Below are 12357 nucleotides of genomic sequence, written 5' to 3'. Positions count from 1 at the left end.
ATCCTTGACAGGTTAGACGAGTTGGCAGGCCCATCAGTCAGACGGATATCCAACAAGGATGGCTTTTAGTGGCGGGGCACTTTACGCGGTATACCTTCTCTTTCAGGGCAGTTCTCTGGCTCCCCGGCTTCTTCCTTGTGATCTATGCTGGGTGCGCAGCCACAGGTATTCTTTAACAAAAATAGGTCGGCAGGAGCAGTTTTCTGTTTCTCCTTCTGACTCAGATTTGGAGGAAGAACAGGTTTTAGGGCTCTCCTACAGGGTGGACAACTTAATTACGGCCATCACAGAGGTGCTGCGGGTGTATGATCAGACTCCGGCTGTCTCAGGGGCTGTTTTTTCTTTCAGATGCTGTCGTCGCCCACCTAAAACCCTCCCTCCTAATGCAGAGTTTGAGGAGGTTATTCAAAAACAAAGGGATGTGCCAGATAGACGTTTGTACCTCCCGAGCTAATTCAATAGCAGGTATCCCTTCCTGGAAGGTTAATACATGATATTGTTCACTTTTCTTCTTCAGTAGTTTTGATAAATCTCGCCGACTATGTATTAACTATGTGTTTGATAACTTGCCATACTTCACTCCATACATTACATAAGTTTGTACAATTTTAGTCTCATGTTCTTCCTTGAAAGTAATATGGCTTCCTAACAAGACTCCAAGTTGGACTGTAGCTCAAAGATGTCTAAACAAAATATAACATAGTATGTAACTCTGAAAAAAGACATATGTCCATCCAGTTCAGCCTATTCCCCCCCAATGTTGATCTAGAGGAAAACAAAAAAAACCCAATGAGGTAGAATCCAATTTTCCCAATTTAACCCATTTATGACCAATTACTGTAAATTTACGATGCTTGGTCCTGGACTTTAATCTCAGCTAAATGTAAAAATACGACATGGGTTTAAAACCACTGCTTCTGCAATCAAGCAGGAGCATGTCGGGTTGTCAACTGTTAGTGAAGGCAGGAGTAGTTTTTAACCCTCTCTGCCTTCTCCTTTCCCGAGTACACAGAGCTCAATAATCGCTACGTACTAAAAAGTGAAAGTATAATTTCTACAACACAAGCTGGCAGTCTTGTGACTGCCGGGATTCCCTGCTACAGCAGAGCTACAGAGTCCCAGCAGACCCTGATCAGCTCTGCATGTGACTATTGTCACTACAGGGGGATGTTTTCCTCTGTAACTGGGGCTCCTATAGATGCCAGAGCTACAATGAAAAATTGTCAAATAAAAAAAAAACCCAAAACATGTGAATGTCCCCCAGAGGTCTTATATGATGTCATGGAGGACATAGATAGTAAAAAAATAATTACATACACAAGTAAAAAAAATTACAGAATAATAAAAAAAATATATACATAAGAAAAAAAATAACCCAAAGCCGACACCAACCAAAACTGTCGGCGTATGCACTCTGTAATCCAAAACCATACATATTATATATCAAAACATCTGAAACAAAATGAGGTACCCGATCCCATACTTTATTTTAGCATAAATATACGAATTAAAAAATAAATAAATATATATATATATATATATATATATATATATATAAATGTTAAAAAAATCAACCAGCGACTATTTTTTGGTAAGCTGAAACAAAACGACTAGTGACTTATTACTCGCCACATCTGTCAGTGGCCATGTCTACAATGAACGACTATTGTTTTAATTCTTTTGAGCTTTTGTTTGGCCAATAGTCGTCTTTAGTAAAGGTACCTTTAAAAATTTCTGTCCAAACTTTACTGTAATGTAATTAAAAGTTACTGTATATAATGAAAAAGGCAGTGAACTTACTTGCATTCTCCTGGAGTCTGTTTTGCTTCATCTGAACATCGGTAAAACTTGCCCTGGTTTTAGAAGGAAAAAGGGCAGTGAATACTAAGGTTCGGACAAGTATACAGCTATGGGGTCTAGGAGAAGTAGAAGCATAACATGAGGCTCCTGGTCCCCAATGCAAAATCTATAACAAAGGCCCCAACTATCACGCATCATTTATTGTACTGGTCCCCTCCAGGGGCGTAAATATAAAGGATGCAGGGGATGCGGTTGCACCCGGGCCCAGGAGCCTTAGGGGGCCCATAAGGCCTCTCTTCTCCATATAAGGAGCCCAGTACTATGAATAAAGCATTATAGTTGGGGGCCTGGTTACAGATTTTGCATTAGGGCCTAGGAGCTTTAAGTTACGCCTCTGTTCCTCATATGGTGAAGAAACTTCCTGGCCCCCCTTAGGCTCTTGGGCCCTGGTGCTAACACCAACTCTCCACCCTCTATTGGTGGGAAGCAGTAACTATTGACTTTCTTACTTGATCACTTACCTTAAACAGCTGAACACCAATACATGCAAACATGAACTGTAGTAACGTTGTCACAATCATGATGTTACCGATAGTTCGGATGGCGACAAAGACACATTGGACAACATGCTGGAGGAATTTAAAGAAAAACATGAAATGTATTAATAAACAATAATGTCATATCTAGAATAACCCCACTTTTCTCCCGTCCCTCATTCCGATGGTGGCACGCCAATGGTTTCACTAAATTATACCACTTATTGACAAACAAGGGGATTGTGTCATTTCAGTCCTTGAAATCCTCCTACGATATTCCTAATGTGGAGATGTTTTGCTACCTTCAACTTAAGCATTGAGCGTCCCACTTTGTGCAGAGTTTGGAAGACATTAACAAGTTTACTCCATTTGAGCACATTTGTGTCTACTCTTCCCATTTCCCAGATGTAGTCTCAATTTTCTATTCCATGCTGAATAAGTCCTTGCACCCCTCCAGGCATCCTTATGTTTAGGCCTGGGAACAAGACTTATAAGGTGGTATCTAGTGCCAGTATGGATAGCACACTGCGTTCCAAATAACTCTGCCTAATGTTTCAAGGGATGCCCTGACCCAAGTACTATGTTCCACACATGGTGGACTTGCCCTCAAATTGTTTGATTCTGGTCTAGAATTTATGTCCTAGCCTTCAGCCTGCTTAATGTGAATCTCTGTTGCGGTCTGTGGGTCATATGATACACGTGCCTTATTCTGAACCCAATCCCGCCTCTTTACCGTACTCCTTTTGGTGGCCTAGCAAACTGTCGCCCACTGGGCATTTCTACACAGTAAGTTTAATCCAGGATGGATGTTTTTTTAAAGAAATGAGAAGTTATCTAATATACTTCTGGATAAACGTGAACAGTTCCTGAAGATCTAGCAACCCTGCATTGACTATGTCTATCCCCACCTCTCCTCCTCTTCCCTGGGCCTCACATGACGCTCACTCCCTTAGGGTGCTTTTAGACAGAGTGATTATCTTACTCACAGAATATAATCTAAATAAATTAAATATGCATTAAATATGAAATGCATGGAGCCTTAGTGCTGCATATTACACATGAGCGAAAAATGCAAGTAAAATGCTGTAAGAAATGCGTGTATCAGAGCGGCCTATGGCCCGGCAGCACAAGGGCGCTCGCATTGTAGCGGCTGGCTGCAACACCACATCACATTCAAGGTCTCCCGCTGAAAATTGATTGCATCTTCCCAAAATGATGTGAGGCTGCTTTGCCATAAAAACACCTTTTATCCTCGGGGATTTCACACGGATGGCAACCGCGATATGGGGGCAGGATTCACGGCCCCATATCACGCTCGCCCGTGTGACATTAGCCTCAGGGTCAAGCGCTAAATTTTTCAAAATTCAATCTCCAAAAGGACTTTTATTCATGGACTGTCAGTGTAATTCTATTGTTTGTTCATACAGTCTCTGTATAGTATGATCTTGGTGCTCAGACGATATGTTGTATTTGTAGTTTTTGTTTTAAAAATCAATTAAACTTTCAAATTAAAAAAAAACACACCATAATATGTTCCTCTGGTGTGTATAAAGATAAATAACATAACCTAGTGATAACCCTGATAACCGCTGCCCAGATAACATTTGTAAGTTACTTATTTAGACTGTATGGGGCATTAACAAGAATGGTAATAAAAATTTAATATGCATCTTCACGTATAAATAGTGAAACAAAAGGCAGTATTAAGCTATACTGCACCGATCCTTTAATTAGAGGCAACTTCAATCAGGAGCTTAAAACTAATAAATAAGTCAGTACCTTTGGGTGATCATGATCTGATACTTATTTTTCCTCAGATCTTATTCTTTGGCTGCTTTTCACCTATTAGGACAGAGCTGTAATCTGTGACTATAGTTTAATTACAGTGCCTTGTCTGAGGTAGTTTAGGACACACCTCCTGTCTCATCATTGGTTCAGGCTAAACCAATGGTGAGATGGGGCAGGGGGGGTGTCCCAGACAACTCCATATTAGTCCATGTAGCTAAAATATAAACAAGTATCTCCTATCCTGTGCCTTTAGTGGTAAAACCTATTTAACTCTTTGTCTGCACAGCACAAAATGTTAGTATTCAAAATAACATGTTAAAAGATAGACAATCCTCACATATTTTCAGATTCCATCAGCATGGGGTATCAGAATATAGAGGACTCAAGAGGGGTTACAAATCGTATTAAAGGGATTGTCCAGGTGTGGGATGATTGTTTAAATATCACTGCAAATGTGTTAAAGTAAGAAAAGCAGCCATAATCACCTACGGTATATGTTCTCCTGGAAATCCAGTTCTACAGGTTCTCCTGGTCTCTGTTTATGAACCGCTATCACGTGACCACTGCAGCCAATCAGAGGCCATAGAGGTCACATACATTTCTCCTGGCATCATGGCACCAAGCATCTCAGCGGTGCTGCCAGGACAATGGCACCTGACAGCTGTGGCCATTTGTAGCGCTTCGTAAACTTAGACAGGGAGGAACACAGGAGATGCAGTGCTGGATCACAGGGGGAACAAACGGTTTGCAGCAATTAAAAAAAAAAATCACTCCACATATGGAAAATCTCCTTAACAGTTCCAAAAGCAAGATTTAGGTATTGATTAGACCAAGTTATATATCATCTATTCCTTTATCTTATTGTCAAGCAATAAACACCTTTAGCCCTTTTGCCCTGTTAATGGCTCTCAGGGGTCGCAGAACTCTCAGAACTCTTAGGATCTTGACCACAGATATAGCACTTGACCTGTAGAAATACAAATGACAAACAGGCACTTAGTATGAGAAGGCAGGATTATTAGGATACATTACAGACATACAGAGGGAAACTTACTAAGAGCAGTATTTCCAATGCCAGTTTTAGTATAATTTTCCCTGGCACACGATGCACCTAATACAGAAAAGGGTTTGCACCTCTTCATGTATTAGGCTCATCTACGTACCTCTGTGCGCCTACACAGAAATGTATGCCAGGTCAAACCTTGCGTATATTTCTGGCATAATTAATGCCAATTTCTGGTGTAAATTGTACTTACATCTGTCAGTCTGGGGTGGCCCCACTCCCTCTTGATAAGCCTCGGCCACTTTTTTCTTACAAAAAAGTACGCTGAAAAGTAACAAATTTTTTGCGCAAACTCCCACTGGCACAAGAAGCTTTATAAACATCCCCACCGTTTTTTTGTTTTCACAGGGCTTTTAAAGATATGTAAAAAGCTAATCTTTCCCTTTCAGGCTCATACACAAGGGGTGGACAAAAATATGGAAACACTGTACAAAATACATGCCTTAAAAATCAGTTTCTAAATGTCTTATTAAAATATGATTTATAATCCCATTTAAGTTAAGTGGAGGCAATATGACACAGATGCTGCTGGGCAGAAGTGAACATCTGCCTGAGCAACAACATTCCATTGGTCAGGGGTTACCAGCTGGCTCCCAAAACCACCCAGAGCAGGGCAAGAGGTGAAGTAAACACAAATTTGGTGGGAAAGCTCTCAGCCAAACAAGGGTCAGAAGGGCAGCTCAACGCTAATGATTAAAATCCCATGCATTTCATATGGTTTTTCCATATTTTTGTCCACCTCCTGTATATTGATGATTCTTTGAGGAAAATGCTCAGTGATCTATAATTCTAAGATAAAAATTTGTTAAGTTACTCGCAGTAATATTTACATGCAATAATCCTGTACATTAAGGAGATTGTATGATTTGGAAAACCCCTTTCCAAATACCTTATTGGAGCATTGTGAGTTAATAGAAGGGGTTTCATCTACTAGTCAGAGAGTGGCTTCAAAGAACCCCTGTGGTTCATGAGAACCTGGGTAGTCCATGCATTACATGAACAGCGCATTTATTTCAATGACGCCTATGTAAGCCCTCATTTCCCCTGTGGAGGTGCTGCAGGGGAGTTGAACACTTACAGCTGCATTTTCTAATAGTTTACAGCTAATCACTGGGGATCTTAGGATATCTTATGATCAGCTTATGGTTGGAGCATACTTGTAACAAAAAAGGATTATAGAAGGCAAACAACACCTATATTTAAGTCGATCTACTTACTGAATACCAAAGGAAACCAACGAAACTCCAACGACCAATAAATCCAGTAAATTAAAATAATTTCTACAGAAAGAGCCTTTGTGGAGAAACGCTCCAAATGTCATCATCTAAAATGGTAAGAAGAGAATTAGTCTGACATGCGACAAATCTCACTTATGTATGAATCGCCAACCTCGTGAGAAGCAATGTATGTATAGTAACATCAGACGCAATTACTGGGCAGCAGAAATACTGACAAAGAAAGCATATATAGCCAACGTGAAGCTGCCCAAAAGGTGGAAAACGTAACACTCCGACTGTCCACGGTGAGAAATGTCAACTGAACATACAACGACGCTGACTTTTTCATTCCTGCTTAAAGAAATTCTAAGGTTACAACATACAAGTAACGAATACCACACAGACGAAAGCAGAACGGACCTATAACCGTTGACTTTTCCATGTTTTATCTGCTCTGATGAAGGGGCAGGAGATGCATAGAAACTTATGTACATACTCCTGTATCATGTGCATGTCCATAAAGAAGAAATCCCTGCAGTGCTGGTCCCAATATCTGGTCCAAATCTTTATATGAAAGGCATGTTTGGGCCCTATAAACTACATTATCAGGCCCAAAGGTAAGGGATCGGGGGTTACAGGGAGCGGCGACTCATACTCATGGGGCTCCCCGTTCCAAAGTTGTGGCCCTAAGATACCAGCATGCGCACACAGTGTGACTCTTTTCAGAAGGCAATGTGCATGCACTCTCCCATAGAGCTTAATGGCGGCACGCACACAGTCTTCTAAAAACAAGCACGCTGTGTCCATATGCTGGTTTGACGGTGGCAGGAATGGGGGATCCGCTGAGCACCTCGAACTTTGCATTACCTCACCTTTGAGCACCATAAGAAAGTTTACGGGCTCAAACATGCTGACAGGTTCCCTTTAAATACTTTTCAAAATATTGCTACTTAATACATGTCACATTTAGGGTATGTTCACACATGGTAGATACGCTGTATATTTTCCGCTGAGAATTAGCATTTGGAAAATATTCACCGCATCACTGGTGCCAATCACGTGACTGTATCTACTGACCGGAGGAGAGGACAGGCAGCCAAGCTCCAACCCCAATGAGTGATACACCCAATTCAGCTGATATCAACTAGATTATCTTTGTGAGACAGGTTATAGCTCAAAATCTGCACAGTGTTTTAGGAGTTTAGCTTTGGCCTAGTCGGACAACAGCCGAAAAAGAATTGGCTTGGTTTCTACTACTCTCTTGGAATAAATGTAATATAATTACAAAGTTACTCAATTTTATACTGAATATATATACTATATGCACTATCCAAACTGTAAAACGGTGCTCAAAGTGCATATCTTCTTAAAGGGAACTTGTCACATAAACCACGCTCTCCGATTAGCAGGTAGTATATATCCTAGAGCAGGAGGAGCCGAGCAGATTAATGTATAGTTTAATGAAAAAAATATTCCATATATCTTGCATTTTATTAATTTAAATCCCTGCTCTTTCTATACTTAAGGGTCCAGTGGGCGGTCCTATCAGTAATTGCCAGCTAGGACCGCCCACTGGACTCCTGTGTGTATAAAAAGCAGGGATTTAAATGAATATTAAACAAGTTATACTGAATACTTTCTTAAAAAACTATATAACAATCTCCTCAGCATCACCTGCTCTATGACATACTATCTATAAATTAGACAGGTTCACTTAAATTAAAGCTCGACCTTTACATATGTTTTAAAGATTATATTAGAAAACTAAAAGCAATCATCTAATCTAATCTAATCAGAAATGTTTCTATGTAGCCGTAGGGCATCTTAATAATAAGAATTAGGGCTACTGCTCCCAGATCACTGACCAGGATACGCGCTGCTTTTGGTCATTTTCTATAGGCAGCCTCCATTAATACTGATGTAGTTAAGCAGGGTTTTTCAGAAGACCCAAGTCATAGCGGTATTCCTATCACAGAAAGTGCTGGTATATTGCCAGAACATGCCACCACTTTATATATACCATCACCTATACTTATATATACCATCACTTTCTTCGATGGGAATACCCCTTTAATTGCATTTTATTTGAGGCCTGACAAATATCTGTTATATTACCAAAAAACATATAGACAGAAACATAACACACTCCGTAAAATGTAAAGAGCATTGCTTCGTGACTCTAACGTATTAGAGCTCACATAGTATCACACAACAGTAAGGCTCATGCGATTAAGCTACAAGGAAATCATGTAAGCAAAATGTGCGCACAGATCATGTCAGCATTGTCACCGGCTACTCCATGCATGCTTCACAGTCCCACCGAACCAACAACACAGGCCACTTCTCAGTGTTTGTCATAATGTCATTTCTTGAAATGTATATGCTTAGCAATGACCATATCAGACTGACGGTAGTCCGGCTCCTGGTATATCTGCTGATTAGCTGACTGTAGGGGCAACGGTGCTTGGTGGTATGAAAGTACTGAATTATATTTTAGGCAGTACTGTCGTGTGTATAATATTTGGGCTGTGTGCATAGCAAGATGTATGTGTGCAAAAAATACACATTGTAGTGAGATTTTACTAACATGGTCTCAGACACTGAGCATGCAGCTTTGCCATAATTACCCTTTGTAATGTTTTACTAAGAGAGAAGTATCACACAAGCTGCAGACTTTGAATTGTTTGCCTGAAGAGCTTGAAAACATCACTTGAGTGTTTATCATTATATTCTTCTCCGATGCATTAAATAATAATTAGGCATACCTGATTATTAAAGCTACAATACCCTTGGAGTATTACCTAAATTAAAGGGGTGGTCTCGCGAAACCAAGTGGGGTCATACACTTCCGTATGGCCATATTAATGCACTTTGTAATATACATCGTGCATTAAATATGAGCCATACAGAAGTTATTCCACTTACCTGCTCCGTTGCTAGCGTCCTCGTCTCCATGGTTCCGTCTAAATTCGCCGGCAGCTTGCTTTTTTAGACGCGCTTGCGCAGTCCGGTCTTCTCCATTCAGCACGAGCCGCTTCAGTGTGCTCCCCGCTACAGCTCTTCTGCGCATGCGCAGACGAGCTGTCACTGCTCGGGAGCGCGCTGGAGCGGCCATTCTGTACCTTCCTCTGTTAGAGGAAGGTGCAGAGCTGCCGAGCTGTCCGGAGAAGCCGCCCAGCTGTCCTGCCGTCCAGCTGTCCTGGTAAGTGATGGGCCGGGGGGGCTGCCGCTGCGCCGGGGGGGGGCTGCCGCTGCGATGGGGGGGGCTGTCGCTAGGCCGGGGGGGCTGCCGCTGTGATGGGGGGGCTGTCGCTAGGCCGGGGGAGCTGCCGCTGTGATGGGGGGGGCTGTCGCTAGGCCGGGGGGGCTGCCGCTGTGATGGGGGGGGCTGTCGCTAGGCCGGGGGGGCTGCCGCTGTGATGGGGGGGGCTGTCGCTAGGCCGGGGGGGCTGCCGCTGCGATGGGGGGGGGCTGTCGCTAGGCCGGGGGGGCTGCCGCTGCGCCGGGGGAACTAGCGCTGGGCCGGGGGGGGGGGGGGGGGGCTGTCGCTGGGCCGCGGGGGCTGTGATGGGGGGGGGGGGGCCGCTGCGCCGGTTACCTTCTGCCTGGCGGTGGGTGACAGGTCGGCGGTGTTCACTCCAGGGGTCCGGTCGGCGGCTGCGGGGCGTCTGGTTGCCATGGAGACACAGCTGGTAGCGTCTCGGGAGCGCGCACGTCGGGCTACAGCAAGCGATGCGAAAAGAGCTGGCGGCCATCTTGGGAAAAAGTTTTATAAGTTGCTGAAACGCTGGAACGGTAAGTAGAAACCAGCTAGGAAAGTAATTTACAGGGGTAATTAGTAATGTATGTTTAATTAGGGGGACTGGGCAAAAAAAAAAATTCACTGCTTCCTCGAGACATCTCCTTTAAGAGATTACATTAACAATGGCACTCAGTACTTGAGTGGCACAGCCACTACCAAAAGTATAAAGCTGTGTCTGGTAAACGTGGTCAAGCTCCTTCAGTTAGTTAATCAGCAATGGTACCGGGAGTCAGGTCAGACCTACACCCATCTGATATTGTTAGCTGATCCTAAGGATATACCAGGAATTTAGTGGTCCATGAAAACCCCCTTAATACCACAAGTCTACAGATAACTGCATATGTCTACAGGATGCAGACAAGTCTAAGATACATAAATGATAAGATCCCATACAATTGGTATATTCTCTATCGTGCCCCTCTCCAGTGGGCTGAAGTGTGTACACTGCCTGTGACATGCATGCTGCTGCACATGGCACAGTCTGCAGCCTTTCCTGTGCCTTGGGGCATATTTACACAGAAGGATTATCGTTCAGATTATTGTTGCATCATGTGAATCTGGAAGATAATCGTTCATTGTAAACACTGTCAGTGGCTGAACTATGAACGATAATTCTTTTGCTTATCAATCGTTGTTAAGTTTCTGCAGGCATGAAAATCAAATGACAACCGGCCTGTTTAAGTAGACAATCGTTCATCTGTGAATGGAGGCAGAAAACTGATGAGACCCCCACTGATCATGAGAACAGGGGTCTCATTTGTCCCGTATGAATGGAGCGGCAGTTAAATATGCATGCTGCTCCTCCGTTCATCTCTATGGGACTGATGGCTAAGTACAGCGCTTGACAATCTCAGGCAGTCCCATGGAGATGAATGGAGCGTCAGTGCCTATATATCCCTATATTCCTATAGGGATTTAGCTTATTATATAGCCCCAATATGAATATAACTTATTCTAAACATATATTTCCTCTTCTAGCTTTTCTATGTGCTACAGGCAAATTCCTACCCCTTTTTTGCCAGCAATACATTTCGTCTGGATACGGGAGTCCTGAGACGATTCTTGTCAACTAATAGCACAACTGATGGGATCCGTCTCTCCAAGCGCCCTATAGTAACTGTATAAGGCGCCTGGCACTTACGGCCTTGAGAATAAGACAAGTAATGTAGAGAAGCAAGATACGTGTGATTAATGAATGATGATAACCAAGACAGACATAGAGAAGACTGGAGATACACTGACTCCATAGATAACACATACGGACCTCCCAGAGGTTTATACCTAGTCTGTGCTATAGATTCGGTGGGAATGGTCAGCTGTAGAGTTAGATGCAGCCATACAGAGTGTCACTCCAAGAAATCACACCATATTCAAAGAACAAATGTCTCTTGGTTTCATGTGCAGATTAAAGCACTCCATTCAGAGAAACCGCACACAGAACCAGTACTTAAATCAGCTGTAAGGATACTTCCTGGTCATTATTTGGTTATCATAACTATTTAAAGGGGTCTTCTGTTGACAGGCTTTTATATCATGTTATTTACCAGCGGGAGTACAACTAGATGGACGACCCATGCTTGCTGGAGAAGTAACCACACATAGGCCATAAGTATGGAAACAGCCCAGTTCACCCCAATAATTTAGCAATTTTTTTGCAGCAACTTTTCATTTGAGTAAAAATCCCAATAATGGTATAAAATGTATAGAATTGGAAAAACTGGAGGCAGCTATAGAAAGGGCTCATACACCCTAAATATGGCTGTATACCACCTCCAATTGCCTTAAAGGAGTTGTCCACTTAACTATAACCAATCCTCAGGATAGATCATCAGGAGTTGACTAGTGGGGTGATGTCCGTCATTTGGGCCCCTCGGCGATCAGCTCTTTGATAGCCTGCTGTAAATATATACAGAGCAAAAAGCTGACAGCTCAGATTGGTATTGCAGCTACTATTTCCATTAAATTCAATGGGAGCTGCAATACCAACTTGGGCCAATGCCAAGTGCACATGGTTATCAGCTTCTGGCTTCATATAGATTGACAGCAGCAGTAAATAGCTAATCACTGGGGATTCCAAGTGGCAGACCCCAACCGATCAACTATTGATGACGTATCCTGAGGACAGGTCAGCAGTGGTTAAGAACGGGACAA

General features: G+C 42.7%; 1 protein-coding gene across 1 annotated transcript in view; it reads right to left on the bottom strand.

Annotated features, from left to right (window-relative positions):
• CACNA1D (calcium voltage-gated channel subunit alpha1 D) overlaps positions 1 to 12357 on the bottom strand; it is a 369112-nt gene that overhangs the window by 109936 nt on the left and 246819 nt on the right. The window contains exons 23-26 of the mRNA XM_066596532.1: positions 6405 to 6511; positions 5004 to 5091; positions 2322 to 2429; positions 1801 to 1853 (exon numbers count right to left, since the gene is read on the bottom strand). Of these exons, the coding sequence (XP_066452629.1) occupies positions 1801 to 1853; positions 2322 to 2429; positions 5004 to 5091; positions 6405 to 6511 (356 nt within the window). The remainder of the gene's footprint in view (positions 1 to 1800; positions 1854 to 2321; positions 2430 to 5003; positions 5092 to 6404; positions 6512 to 12357) is intronic.

This window comes from Eleutherodactylus coqui, chromosome 3, assembly GCF_035609145.1.
Source record: "Eleutherodactylus coqui strain aEleCoq1 chromosome 3, aEleCoq1.hap1, whole genome shotgun sequence".
NCBI lineage: Eukaryota > Metazoa > Chordata > Amphibia > Anura > Eleutherodactylidae > Eleutherodactylus > Eleutherodactylus coqui.
This window is presented reverse-complemented; position numbering and strand designations above follow the sequence as displayed.